Raw genomic sequence first — 16,192 nt, forward strand, 5'->3', positions numbered from 1 at the left:
ATTTTTGGGTTTTGCTTCACAGTAGAATGCACTCAATCTGTTTGCCAATTCCTCTGTGGGTATACTGTTGAATGGGACATGCTCCCCAGACGTTTCCATGCTCCACTCTACAAAAAAAGAATGTCTTCTGTGTAATGATGAAGTGCTTTGGATTGCTTGTGTATTCAAAATCAACAACCGAATTTACTTCATCAGCATTAATACCTGTTATTATGCAGTTATACGGAAAGATAACTTTCAACAACATCAAGACCATCAGCGGAGACAGCACGGTAACTTCCTTCAGTTTAAACATGGAGGGGGGGGGGGGGGAAGTGAATTATTACCTTGGAATAAAGATAATCCCCATTGTGTATTTCTCCTTGTTGCTAAAGACTGGTTGAAAAATCCAGATTAGAAATAAATCTGTCTACTTCCTCGTCTGACATATCTTGGTGATCGGGTAGTTCCAGCTCAAAAGTTATTGTTTCATCGTCCAGCTGACAGCTAAATTGTTTTGGGACGTTCATTTTGACAGATGGATCAGACGACAGTGTAACTTCCGTTAACGCTGAGGTGTGGACTTTTTAAAAAAATTAATTTACAGCATGCAAATTATGTATCCATAGTACATAAATAACACAGAAATTTACATTTTTTTGGGTTAAAATTCAAGTTTATTTTAAGATGTAAGAATTAAGCATCTAGGTCGGTCGTTCCGAGTGAGTAGTTTTTGTATTACTACGCAGTGTGATCAGGTTACTATAAGTTCCCACGTGCTGAGATTCTATGAACACCTGTGTTATGCATTTATGAATGTAATTTTTGTCAATGGGTCTCAGCATACAGAATGTAAATATTAAATCATATCAAAGTATAACCATTTTAATATTTAATGTTACAACGTTAAATATTTGCATCCAGATATTTTCGTTTCCATGCTTATACGAACTGTTTTTATTGGATGGCAGCCTTATTGTTGTACTTGGTTAGAACCCTTGCAGTTTTGTTTAAAAAGTAAACAATCATAAAACAATCATGATATTATGGATTAAATGATCAAATGATTCTCTATGTTTAGTAACACCATATTGCCGGTTCACATTTACTTCAAACTATGTTTCGTAACACCATATTGTCGGGGTCACATTTACCTCAAACTACGTTTAGTAACACCATATTGTCGGGGTCACATTTACCTCAAACTATGTCTCGTAACAGCATATTGTCGGGGTCACATTAACCTCGAACTATTTTTAGTAACACCATATTGTCGGGGTCACCTTTACCTCAAACTATGTTTCGTAACACCATATCGTCGGGGTCACATTTACCTCAAACTATGTTTAGTAACACCATATTGTCGGGGTCACATTTACCTCAAACTATGTTTAGTAACACCATACTGTCGGGGTCACATTTACCTCAAACTATGTTTCGTAACACCATATTGTCGGGGTCACATTTACCTCAAACCATGTTTAGTGACACCATATTGTCGGGGTCACCTTTACCTCAAACTATGTTTAGTTACACCATATTGTCGGGGTCACATTAACCTCAAACTATGTTTAGTAACACCATATTGTCGGGCTCACATTTACCTCAAACTATGTTTAGTAACACCATATTGTCGGGGTCACCTTTACCTCAAACTATGTCTAGTAACATCATATTGTCGGGGTCACACTTACCTCAAACTATGTTTCGTAACACCATATTGTCGGGGTCACATTAACCTCGAACTATTTTTAGTAACACCATATTGTCGGGGTAACCTTTACCTTAAACTATGTTACGTAACACCATATTGTCGGGGTCACCTTTACCTCAAACTATGTTTCGTAACACCATATTGTCGGGGTCACATTTACCTCAAACCATGTTTAATAACACCATATTGTCGGGGTCACATTTACCTCAAACTATGTTTAGTAACACCATAATGTCGGGGTCACATTTACCTCAAACTATGTTTAGTTACACCATATTGTCCGGGCCACATTAACCTCAAACTATGTTTAGTAACACCATATTGTCGGGGTCACATTTACCTCAAACTATGTTTAGTAACACCATATTGTCGGTGGCACATTTACCTCAAACACACTGGTAAGCTTGAGCGGGTGGAACAGTGGGGCAGCTACACGTGTAGCTACTAACATTGTTATCATCAATGCGGCACCCGCCCAGACAAGATCCCCTCCATAGATGTAAGTCTCAGCGGGGAATCCCAGGACAAGTATGGACGACTCGAAGGTGACGACAAGGGAAAGGGCGACCGGTAACATCTTCAGACGACGATTTCCGACCAGATATTCCAAGGTAGTCTTCTGTCCACCACCGGAACAGGCGGAGAATACACCTAGTGATATTTCATCAACTATTGATGTTTATATGAACTTCGAAAAGCGTAATAGGAAAATAAAAGGTTCAAACAAAATTAAATACAAAAAATGGGTATCACGTCATCAATTTTGCACTTTCATCCATATTTTAAATATACAAATGGCCAATATACCATCAAATGTTCATGTTTCATTTCAGTATGTTAATCTATTGATTGTAATATGTCATATAATATGGTCGGATAAAAAATAAATACACATATTAATTAGTATACCGCATTCGTTTCATACAAACCATGTCCTTTGAGCAAATGTATATGAGAAAATTTACTCAACAAAATAATGTATAGGGGATTAACCACCCTTTGAAATACGGTGTATTTATAGGTTTTTGTATTCATCCACCTGAGGAAGCTATGTCAACAAGCTATGAATTATTTAAAATAAAATATTCGTCTCTTCGATCGTGTTATAAGTTATATACAGGCCCAGTTGGCAAGTACTCCTAGCAAGAGACGGGTTAAAAAATATTTATTTACACTACTAAACCATCACACCATTATAAGTCCATTAAAAATCCATTAAAAACCCATTAAAATGGCCTAACCCCTTAAAATAGACCATTAATTCTCGTTTGAAATTTGTAATGGCCATTACTGATTGACCATTAAATTCAGAATTATCCCATAAAAAAGCCATGAAAATGACTTTTACAGTCATAAAATTATTAGAGAAAACATTTAATGGCCATTAATTCTCGTTTCAATGACAATAATGGGCATTAATTAATGTATTTAATGGCCATGAACAGATATCATCATTTTTTCATGGGCATTATTTTGTTGGGGGGTACAGTATTTTCTTTTTGGAGGAAGGTAATGGCCATTAATTCTTAATATTAAGATTTTCTTCTCATTTAATGGCCATGAATGTGAAGATTTTTCACATGCATGGTCACTATTTTTTTTTAATCATTGACAACGATTTTAATGGCCATTTAACCTGCAGCATTACGATTTTAATGGCCATTAAACCTGCCGCAACATTGTATTACATTTTCACCAGTAAAATATAAGAAATTATCAATTCGATAAAAACTCGTATTTTCATTGTAGTGCAGATATATACAGAAAGATATTTTCACAAGTAGGGATATATTAGGACTACTTTTTGTAAAGGTTAATTGTAATTATTATATCCATGCAGTGCAAACTAAATTTGAAATAAGAACTGAACAAAGACTGAAACTTTTCTTCAATTGTTTTTAATTTTAATATTGTTATTGAATAATATAATGCATCATGTAATGCATAAATTGTAATGCATAATATGCATAGCTTTTATTGCAGTGTGTTGAGGGCACTATGGTGTCATAGTGTTGTGGAAGGATGGTAACAGTGCCAGAGCCGGAGGCGAGGGCTCTATTATATATATATCTTCCTGAGACAACACTATGCCACAATATATAGTGCCCTCAACACACTGCAATAAGAGTGGTAAGTACATATTGTACATCACATGACACTAAGGTTTCTATCATCTATATATATATATATATATACGTATACGGTAGCAAAAACATTGGCGTCAACAATACCACTCTGCATTTTCTTTGTTAGCGACACATTTAACGGGAAACTATGGATTCCGGAACAAGCGATAGTGCAGTGAGAAACAGCTCTTATAAGTCTCTGATAATGACCAGCAGTCATGGTAGATTTTAACATGTACATGTATAGGGTAAACATGGGTAGGTTCGGACAGTATAATAAGGCATCAAAACCGATTTTAAGGAAGGGTCTGTGTCCATCTTTTGCTTTTCATTATTTCACTTTCTTTTCCCTCTGTAGTTACATAACCAGATTGAGCCATCTGTTAAATCATGGCCTGTAACTAATGGTAATGACAATGAATTTACATGGACATACTGATTTCTTACATGATTATCTGAGGAGATAAACCACAAACCACTCTCAACGTCATATTCTGTATCTTGGAACATTTCAACACATGCTATAGTGTCACTTTCATTTTTGTCATTAATATGTTCCATAAAATACTGTATCCTTCCAAAAGCTGCAAATTTGTTATTGATTAATTTGTGGCTAGGATTACCTCTGTCATTTTCTACACACACATAAGAGGAAACAGTTTTTCGATTGCCGGTATGTTGTTCACATGACATGCAACAGTATTTCACCTTTCTGTTAAACTTTGAATGGTTGACATTAACAGACTTTGAAATTTTCCCCACAGTACAACTGTCTTTGGCACATTCATGTGTACATTGCTTATGTACAACCCTCAATTTTCGTTGTCCTAAAGTTATTTTGTTTTTCTCAGAAATGCTTCTTTCTGATTCATGATTAGCACTTTCAACATCTTCAAGTTCTTGATATAAAGCTGATTCAAGATTGGAGTCCATGTCAATACGACCAGTGGATATCATAAACTGGCAACAGTCATACAGAAGGTAGGTTTCAATGGCACTAGCCTCCGGATGACACATATTAAGAGTTCTTTTGCAAATCCAGCTATTGAATCTCTCGAACACATACATCCATGTCCCATAGACTGGACCGAATGCTCTAATATTTTATGACATGATGTAATATGTGTGTTGTGATATTTTGTAAAGCAATCGGAAAGTCTCGTTCCAAGCATGCAAGAGCAATATTCAGTTCCTCTTCAATCTTGTCCAGGTCATCAAAACACTGATTTTCACTGCACATACTTGCAAAACAATCCAACAACATGAATAATGTCCTTCTTTGGTTTGTTCCCAGTAACTCCCTGAGGCAAAACTTCAATATTCCCTGAGATGCGAGTTGCTTCCAGTCATGCGATTTTAAACTAAAAGTCTTTGAAAAGAAAGCTGCAGATACTAAACCAAATCCTTCTGGCAGAGTTAGTGATAACGCACGATCATTAGCTATCTTTATTTCTTCATCAGACAGAAAAAGGGAAATTCAGCTCTATCTGTTTCCTGTTTACTTTCATTTTCGACTTCATTTGCAGATTGTCCAGTTGACTTTCGCTTTCTCTTCTTGGCTGAAGTTTTTGATGACTGATTATGTTGATCCAGTGGGGTACCAGTAAAATTTGAAAAACGTTCATAGTGTTGCTCAGCACTTGCTAACTTCTCTTTGTTCACATTTTTATGGCTAATAAGATGAATTATGTTCTGTATTACATCTTTGATGGTGTGACATGCATCAGGAACACATTCCTCTAGTCTGTTGTGATCCGTTAGTTTTTGTAAAGGGTATTTGCCTTTGCAACCAGTTGCCTTTGATACAGCTTTTGCTTGGGTTTTATTTTGAGCACTTTCAAATGCTTTTCTATATTCCTTCTCCTTCTCAATCGAACGTAGCTCAGGCTTGCAAGTGTTATCTACTTTCTTTTCACAAAAGTTTGTGACATCAAATCTGATAGGATTGTCTTTCTGTAAATATGACCGATTATTCAGGTAAACAACCTTCTGCAATTGAGCACAGTGAAAACCGTTCACATTACACCAATGACATCCGAGTAAGCTTCCACTGCCATGTTGGTGGAATAGCTTTGATAATCCTGGATAGTCCAACACATAAAGTAATAGCTTTAACTTGACATCCACTGGAGCTTTACTGTAAGCAGAATACATTGTGCAACCAGTTAGGGAGAGTAATTCGTCTACAAGTATTTCCACATAAGCATCAATATTGGAATCAGAATGGTTTTTCTTCCCCTTGATGATTCCTACCAGCATGATATTCTTGAAGCAGTTCCGCACTTGTCGTGGCAGGTTCAAAATTGTCATCATCATTGGGGTCATGGAATAAATTACACCAATGTTATGATACGGATTAACTCCGTCAACCTCAAGTGCAAAAGATAGTCCCAATTTATCACCTCTGAAGTAGCCACTTTCTGCATATACTTCCTTCCACTTAGGAGAGTCATGAATATCCCACATTTGGTTGTTTTTCTGAAGCACTTCATTTGTTGAACCTGGATGGCTTTGAACTATTTTGCATAAATTTTCCTCCCCATAGATCCGAGCTAACCTTTGTCCAATAGGAATATAATGAAATGTTCTCCTAGGTATTTTGTTCTTTTCATTCTTGTACCTATTTTCAGAACAGGTAGGACACTTTGTAAGGTGTGCATATTTGTATTTGTCACTGTTTCTGTACACGATGCAATCATTTGGACAGACATGGAAAGTAACTTTATCTATAGTGTAATCCTTTACCATTGCTGTCGCCTCACGATATGAAGATGGAAGATACTCACAATTTGACACAAGCCTCTTTTGTACTTTTAACGTATTACTAAATGCTTCCTTACTCATACCCGGATGTGATGTAAAAACACTCAAATTCATAGCAATCCACTGTAAAACAGTCAGGTCAGATCCAGGTATCTGTTTCATAGCTACTCCAGAAGTATACAAGGTACTGTCATAAGAGAAATACCATTTCCCATTTTCAATAATGTCTTTCTGAACATGAATCCATGATTGTTTGGTTTCTTCATACCCATCACTGCTTTCAGGCGTTTCAGGGTCAGAGTATGAATCTGTCAAGTCCTCATTTTCAGAGGATTCTGAATTTGATTCCAAGGTATATGTTGTTTTTCTGGAATGTGACGTCTGTACTTCCATATCACTGAAAAGTATTTTTTTTTAAATTAGTTTGAACTCAAATGGTTTAGATAATCTAAATATGGACAAAGGCATAATTTATATATCCATATCTTTAATGTTATCAATGACGACTTAAAGTAATATTCACCATACTAAAATTATTTAATTTTCCCATGACGACTGGTTACCAGTAGATATATCCAATACCGTAGTAATTTTAATAAGTTCATGATATTTAGTATCATTCCATATTTGATAACTTACATTCAATCGATGTACAATATAATGTGTGTAATTATATTTGTCATGAATACTTCACTATTGAAAGTTTGATGATAAAACATGGCAAAACTGGCAGTGTTGTTTCGCAAGAAAAACAATTAATTTGTCGGTTCCATGGCAGCCCACGCTCACGATGAATAAAATTTCCCTCTTCTTTTGTTTTTCTTTATATTGTTTTTTTTTTTAAATGTAGAATACATTTATCATTAAGGGAATTTTTGTACCAAAACAGCTTTAAAGTGAAACTCACCTATCGTCACTATCAGAATGTGCAACTTTGGCCTCCTCATAATCATTAAAACCATATGTTTCATGTTCAGCAGCTCTAGTACCAGAGGGGCTGGAATAAAATAATACAATAAAAGTTAATATATTTCATCAATTCACATTATCACAATAGATGGATATCATTATGTGGTCATCAAATTATTCAGAGCAAGCCAACGTAGACAGTTATATGATGAGTTATTGTAAGGGAAATTATCGTAATTTTGTAAAAAATAAATTGCATTTGAAATGCTTTTACTTTCCTTTTGTATCATTATGTTTACAGTATATTTATATCATTCATGGATGTACATATGTCTGAGTGTACACCTTTGTATTTATATACTGTATTAAATAATTACATACTGTCTGTTGTTCAGATTTGCATTACGATTTTGTATTTAAATTCTATTTTATTGACAAAGAGTTTTATTCTATTACAATGATTTAGATTATCAGGTTGCGACAGTATTTTAAATAAAAAGACAGATTAATATTAACAGTGACGTTGTTTTACATGATACGAAATGACACAATTAAAAAAAATCAATCTTGGTTTCCGACGAACACATGGCAGAAATATTTTTCGAGATACGTCGCTCTGTCACGCTTGCATTAATTGGCAACTTGTTAGATCGGTATTGTATTGTTTATGGATATATATATAGATGTTATTCTTTGTAAAACTGCGATCGTGATCAACTGTCAATGCGAACACGTGAATGTTACCTTTCTGCAAATTCTGGATGTGGATGGCCCCCAACTTCGATATCGCTATCGCCCTCCTCCTCCGATTGGAATTCAGCGATTCCATATTTCCGCGTAATCTTAAGATAACTTGATATGTTTGGTCCTTCTCCTTTACATAAATTGCAAGTGCATTGCCTAGACATTCATCATTTATTTCCTTCGTTCAGCTGCAGCTTCGTATATAAACACGTGTATGAAGTAGCTATAACGCTTGAACAGCGATGTGTATATAGTCCTCACAATCAAACGCTTAAGTGACCCGACATATTCCAGCTAAACTGGGCCGTTTTCGTTTAAACGGTCAAACCGGTCGGACCACTGTTGTTCGTTTATTAAATAAGGTCGGACCTGGTAATCTGATGCTGCTTTCAGGCGAGCCTTGACCAAGCTTTGCAAGGCCTGCATAAACATTTGCAGGTCTGCCAGGATTTATACCCGAAATTGTTACATTTATAAACGGTCAAACCGGTTGTTCTGCATAAACGAACAGGCCCCAGGGTTCCCTGTTGTCGATGACGTCACGTGGACAAGTCGGACACCGCGCGAAAAAACAGAACGATGGAGAGCAGCAGCAGACTTTTCACGCTATTCACTGGTAAGATATTTCCGTACATTTTTTGATGTAATAATTGCCAATCTATATCTAAATGTTTTTCTCATAGTCATATGCTTAAAATATGTATATCGTTCTTACAGCAACGTTCCAAACATTCGATGATTTCTAGAAAAAAAAAAACAGTCTTCCACTTTTTTTGGTTTCGGCTTTTTCGAAATTGTAAAAGAAATATTCAACCGATTTTAAAAATTCCAACACCACTTTGTACCATTCGCCGAGTCGTAACAGGAAAGTATAAACATGTCTGATAAAATTTACATTTGAAAAAAACCTTCTATCTAAGACTAGTAAAAACCAGCGCACGATGTCATGTTTTTGTTAGTAGTCTTAAAGAGAAAAACATTTTTATTAGGAATTATATCTCAAATGTTTTGAAATACGTCCAAAAAACGTCAACCAAAAGTTGTTTATGATGGCGATTTTCGATTACAAAAATGAAATCCAAAATTTGATTTTTTTTTTCAAATAGGAAAGTGAAAATTAAGGTTGGGAATCGGTTGAAATTCCATGATCAACTATCGGTTACGAATGAACTTACAAGCAAAATAATTGAAGATGTTTGGAGTTTCAAATCTAACACGGAAATAAAAATGCTGAAACTGTATGCTGCCGACAACGAGACAGGCTTGAAATCATGATATATTGTACTGATAACCTCATAATTTCTACACACCATTAACGCTGCCCACATGACTAGTAAGTCTACCTATATGTAATACACAACCAGAAACAATACATGTAAAATAAAAACTAAAATAAACTAAAAACTTATTTCCTGCCGAACGACCCTTTATATTTTTGGCAGGTTAAATTAGAAAACTTTGTTTGTGCTCGATTCAAAATTGTACTCGAAAGCAAACCACATGAGCTGGTGAAAACCTTGATTTGTTATCATAAATTTATGATTTATATAAATTCTTCATTTTAATTCTTTCAGAACTTCCTTTATAAGTTATAACATGTCCAGTTGCACTTTGACATATATCTGTCAATTGCAACCCTCCCTAATTTCGGGGGTTCTCCCTAATTTTCACCAAATTGTTACTTTTTCAATCAGAATAAAATTAATTCCTTAACTACTTGTATGCTTCCAAATTAAAAATTGATTTAGTGCATTACAAAGCAGCTAAAATAAGAAAGTTTACACTTCTCTGTTGTTATATACAGTAGGCCATTGCATATAGGTTTTAAAGACGTTTTAAGATTTTGCCACACGCTTAATTTCTCCCTCATTTCAAATTTGAAAAGTTGACAGGTAATGCATTGAAAAGGCGTATTCATGACCTACATGCAATGCATGGCACATTAAATTTTAACCTGGTAACCATTCAGTTTCGAACATGATTAGGAGTCGAGTACACAAAAGTTTTATAATCTTAATTGAGTCCAGGTGATGTGCATTCATCCATAACATACAAAGGATTGTAATGTTCCAAACCTGTTAATTGCGTCCCCCTCCCCCCCCCCCCCCCCCCCTAACTAAAATACAATTTTCATGGGGGCGGTGGTGTGTGGCCCGTCACATGTGTCGGGTTAGTGGAATTGTACAACATTTAGACTTATAAATCTGTCAATATTTGTTGGCCTGTAGTGATATTATTTGACTAGCACAACATCGGTCACTAAAGTCTAAACTACATTTTGTATAAATACATGTAGCATATATATATATCAAGAAAAACTACTTTAATCCTGCCAAATAACGTAATTTAAATATAATTTTGTTTTACTTTCAGAATTTCTTGCGAGTCGAGGTGAACAGCCGGCAGATGATGCAGAGACAAATACGACAGGGTTCATGACGCCTTCAACCCGTAGTCCACCGATCGCGAGCACGTCTTTAAGTCCTGTGTCAAGTCCCTCGTTAAGCCCTCCTACTGAAAGCATGCCATTTACAGCTGAAGAGTTGTTCAGGAAGAAAATCCGAAGAGAGAAACCAGGGCCCCCACAAAAGCAATTTTCTGCAGTGTTGAGGGACTGTGCACTGGCCGCACATATCTGGAAAAATGCGCCGAAACTAGAGGAAATCTCTAGTCGAAAACGTGAAGCTTTTTTTGAAAAATTCCTGGCTCAGTTGCCCCAGCTTTCCACTTACAAAACCGAGGTTTGGAAACGTCTTGGTAGGCATTTGCAGAACAGAAGGAAGTATTTATTAGACAAATCTCTGGGGAAACGAAGTTCAGAGAAAAAGGGTAGATCATCATCAGGTGCAAGATCGCCAAAACAGAGGACAACCCCAGCAAAATCGTCGAAACATCTTAAATCATTGAATTCGCAGAAATTTACTCAATCGCCCCGACATGTACCCAAGACACCAGGTAGATCAGATGCAAGTTCCCCAAAATATCGCAGGACAACCCCAGCAAAATCGCCGAAACATCTTAAGACTTTGAAGACAACCCCAGCAAAATCGCGGAAATTGACTCAATCGCCCAGACAAGTCGCACCAGCTAATTATAAGACAAGTCGGACTCCAGAGAAGTCTAAGTCAACTATAGTACGGCCTCTATTTAGAGACGAAGTTTCGAATGGCCATTCCCATGGGTCGAAAGTGGTCATACAATCTAAGAACAAAGAGAACATTGGAAAAGGCATTGTACTGGTGGTGTCCGGAGTATTTGCAGAAGTCTGCCTCCTTTCAAAGAATACAAATGTGCAACTAACCGACATTGAGTTATATGAAGCATCCAATGGAAGTGAAAGTTTTGCAGATCTCAAAATACATCAAAAGTTTGTTTGGAAATTGGATCTATTAGTGGTAGAAGGTAGCCAAAAAAGCAAGAACAAGGACAGAAAAAACAAGAAGGACGAAAGCGATGACACAGGATCCGGAGCGAACCTTATACCGATGACAATGTCTCCCCCTTCTCACGTAATACCATGTGCAGAAGTTAAAGAGAAAACTTCATCGCCTTCGGACTTGCAGCTCGTTCTTATGGAATGGTCTGCTGGGGAGATTTATATGGGAATTCTCCTCTTGTCATTTAATAAAGTATTGAACTGCAAGAAACCCATAATCCGCATCACCGACGTAGAAGGTTACGCTTTCAACATTCTTTGTACAAGCAACGAGAAGATTGACCATGCCATGCTAACTATAAACCCAAGAGATGTGCAGAAGAATCCGGACATGGATTTTCTGGTTTGGAAGCTTAAGTCGTCCGGGGAACTTTACAGCATAACTGGTGAAGAGTCATACAACATTATGATTGATGTCCAATCAACCTTCATTGCAGACATGAAAACAGCCGTTGTCAATTCAAGTATCTGGTCTAGCTATATTATAAAACTACTGATAGTTTAACTATGTGCTTATTTTTGTGCAAGTCGAATGGGAAACTGCAAACAATTTTTTTTTTTTTTTGGGGGGGGGGGGGTAGATTTACAGGGGTGTACACATGCACATGTAATTCCATTACTAGGCATTAGCCTACCAGGTTATTTTGTTGCAAATGGTTTCATTTTATTTATTTTGTTTTTCTTCGGATGTACCGACATCCAATTACCGTTGTCCATCAAGTCAGTAGTCTAGATCTTGGACAATTTCTGTCTATTGTCTCTCTGATTTTAGTCTAGATGTCCTCCGTCATAGTATATTGGATTATTGCTTTTCTATTTTTCAAAAACAACAAAAATCAAATTCCAACATGCATGTACAAATTTATTTGATTGAACATAAGAATTGTGTCAACAGTGGTGCTATAATTAGTGGGGACATTACATCCTAAAGAACATGTATATATATACTAATTCTGTGCTAATTCTGTCTCGGGGCAGGGCTTTATGGCATCTCCCACTGTGCCAACTGGCATATATAGTATCAATGTCAATCTTGAATTAATTCAATGATGGGTATGTTTATTTGATAAAATAAACAGATGTGACAAATAATGTGTATTGTCTCGATCTAAATGATTTTTCTTTTTTCCATTGGTAATTTGACTTACATGATCATTAGGCAAAATAAAAAAAATGTTGTGTTTTTGGCTCTGAAATAAATAAGGTAGCATACAAGGTTGGAAAATCACAGTGATTGGTCATGTTTATCCTCAATAGTGACATTTTTTGCTTTTTGTCAAAATCTTTTTTTTAAGGCCAAATGCCAAAAATGTTTTGTTTTTTTTTGCCTCTACCTAAATAACATGTTAGTCTGGAGTTATTTTGATTTTAAGTACATTAACATTTTGATTTATAAGGATGTTGTATAACAAACATAATGGCGTAATTACACAAGGATTGTTAAATTTAATATCACAGGATCAAGCTAATTAAGGCAACAAGAAAATGGTCAGACCTTTAGTATCAACATTCTTTAATGGCCATTAAATTTATTCGGTGTGGTCATACAGAATAAATGTAATGGCCATTAAATAATAATTTCTGTGCCATTAATCCAAAGCTAGACCATATTTTAATGGCCATAACATTTTGTCATCACCCATTAAATTCACTAAAACTTTTAATGGCTCTTAAATTTAGCCATTTTAATGGGACATTGATGGCCATTTACAGCTTAATGGCCATTATATGACACCATTAAAAAGCCATTACAAGAAAACAGGTAATTCATTAATGGCCATCAATTACTTAAGTCATGGCCATTACTATATTATGTTAATGGCCATTGATTTAATGGGTTTCCCATTAATCTGACTCTTAATTTTAGCCATTTTAATGGCTTTTTAATGGTGGGTGTTAATGGTTTATTAATGGCTTCTGGTCATGGCTTTTTCATGGTCAATTAATGGTGCACTGTTTGGTAGTGTTAAATGCTTTCCTTTTCCGGAAATGTATCTAAATTGACACATAATCTACACATGTTTGATTTTATCAATTATTTTACTTACTATAATCGATAGATAGAGGTTAAAAATTGATTGCTGTTACCATTTTCAAGGCGACAGAAAAGTCTTAAATAATCATTTCTCACAATCCCAATATTCTTTTTCAATTCAATAATTGGAGTTTGTGTGTGCATTTACAATAATCACGAAAAAACTTAGTAAAAGAATGGTGAAGTATGAAATAATGAACCTTAATAGCTCTCTTTGGCTTTCATAGAAATTGCATGAAACAGACTCACCAATGCCTATAGAGAACAAGATCATTCCAGCAAAAACAACGTAATCTGCCACGTGGAACCCGAACTGTGAAGCTGAAATAAAAGGCACCTTTCTAAAAACACACAAACGAAACTAATAGTTCAAGGTTGGTTTAAAAGGTTGAAAGTAAGACACAACCCAGCTGACTGCACCTTAAACATTTCATTTCCACGTAGCACAGGAATGTAAACTCAATAATTGTTAACAACAATATAGGAAGTAGCTCCATCTAATGTCAATAATATTATGTTTATTATTATTAATTATCTATAGTTTTGCCAAACTTAATTATACTGACATTTTGTCCTTCTACAACTTACGGGTTATGTTGGGATGAGTTTTGGTTGTATTCAGTATAACGTCCTATCAACAGCTTAGGTCATAACTTTGTCAATATTCAAGGTGAAATCTCACAGTTTTGCATTTAAATTCACCTCACTAAATATTTGATATCTGGAAAGTTGTAACTAATTCAATGGTTGTATCTTAAAGATACACAAAAATTAGGTTTGCACTAATCACTGATTAAGCTAATCACCTTTTGTACAACTGGGCCAGGATCTTTATGTCTGAATTTCTATAACAATACCAGTGTTACACAAACAATCCGAAAGTCTATCTTACTCTATCGTTTTTATATAATATGTTTGATATAGTTCATCCTGCAATCTACGATTCAAAATGATTTAATATATGCATGAAAATTTCTCGCAATCACATCGGTCGGATCATATACACGTGACCAGTCCTCAAAAACTCGTGTAGCCTGGATATCAGGTGAATATCTATTTCTAAATATAGCCTATATGGAAATTCCCCGGAACCTATAGTAACGCATGCGTAGTTATACCGGAACGCGATTTGTCAGACGACATTAGATAGCTGCTGAGGAACGTTTCTCCTCCGTTAAATCAGAAATTACCAAAACTATTCGAGGATAAAGATGCTGTTAATATAAAAAAGGCCATTGAACACGCAGTGCATGTCCTCCATGTCTTCGAAAGCTACGATGCTGAACTGTTAAATTCAAACCTTGCTACATTTTAAAGGGACATCACGTGGAAAGGTGTTTTTTTTAATGAATGCATGTATTGTATGCACTTCCACTTATGTTACCTCGCTATCCCCATATTCATAGTCCGTTCCAAATGTCCAGTTTGACCACTTGAATTGTTCGGGAAAGCCCTGCTAAAATTAGCGCCGATAACGTCACGGTAACGGTTTCCAAAGGGGCCCCCAGAGAGGGGCCGTCAGGCAACTGCAACCTCTTACCGCACTATGAAACCATGTTATATGATTTCTAAGTCCGTATTCAAACTTATTGAACGGTAATTATTCATCATTAGAAGTTAATTGCACACTTGCCAATGTTCAGAATTTAAATTTATGCAGCTTTAAACTTAAATTTGTTGCCAATAAAATTAAACAAGGGATGGGGCACAAGTTTTTACAATTTATCACAGCCTTCTCCCGTCATACATTTACAATTAAATGTCAATAATGATAATAGACATAAACATAAAGTAAATATATTTAAATATATATTGAATTTAGTACCGGAATGTGGCCGGTACAGATGGTACGGGGCTAAACACCTTCCCTACACCAAGGGACAAACCTTTCTGATTTTTTTTTTATATATTGCCGGGGCAGAGGAGGCCGGGTATTCATTTTAGTACTAATTTAAATCTTGCGTGTAAAAACAAAAATAATCGTTTAATTCAGCAATACAATTAAATTATACCATTTTATTGAACCCGGTAATATTATAAATTATGTAAATCCACGGACTTAGATATACGCCGTGGGTCATCACAACAGTTATCCCTTGGATTGCCTCATGGCAAAATCAAACTAACCAGTCACTTATCCCTTCCTTTCGCATGAACACTGTATAATTATAGAAACACAAAGTAAACTCTCTCCAATACATGCCCATTAACATATTGAACTAAGTTCATCTGTGTTCAAACTCAGACAAAGATACTAGCGAGCTTAATAGTTTTAGATATTTATTCATAACATAAACAGCGCTAGCATTTCTGTCGATTCCATTTCAGCTTAACCGGCTATCCGGAAAAATACATGCACCGTACTTACTGCTACGGCAGTTATTTTCTCCTTTGAATACTGCCCACCTGCAATAATGATTCCGTAACGTACACTTTGCGCTATCTTTTGACCATGAGCTAGTAGATGGAAATCCCTGAACAAAACG

General features: G+C 35.8%; 1 protein-coding gene across 1 annotated transcript in view; it reads right to left on the reverse strand.

Moving 5' to 3' along the window:
* The window catches only part of LOC110447490 (sodium-coupled monocarboxylate transporter 1-like), a 30,368-nt gene that overhangs the window by 13,579 nt on the left and 597 nt on the right, over positions 1-16,192 (reverse strand). The window contains exons 2-3 of the mRNA XM_021493224.1: positions 13,956-14,027; positions 2,079-2,344 (exon numbers count right to left, since the gene is read on the reverse strand). Coding sequence (XP_021348899.1) covers positions 2,079-2,344; positions 13,956-14,027 — 338 coding nt within the window. The remainder of the gene's footprint in view (positions 1-2,078; positions 2,345-13,955; positions 14,028-16,192) is intronic.

Source organism: Mizuhopecten yessoensis, unplaced genomic scaffold (assembly GCF_002113885.1).
Source record: "Mizuhopecten yessoensis strain PY_sf001 unplaced genomic scaffold, ASM211388v2 scaffold3431, whole genome shotgun sequence".
Taxonomy (NCBI): domain Eukaryota; kingdom Metazoa; phylum Mollusca; class Bivalvia; order Pectinida; family Pectinidae; genus Mizuhopecten; species Mizuhopecten yessoensis.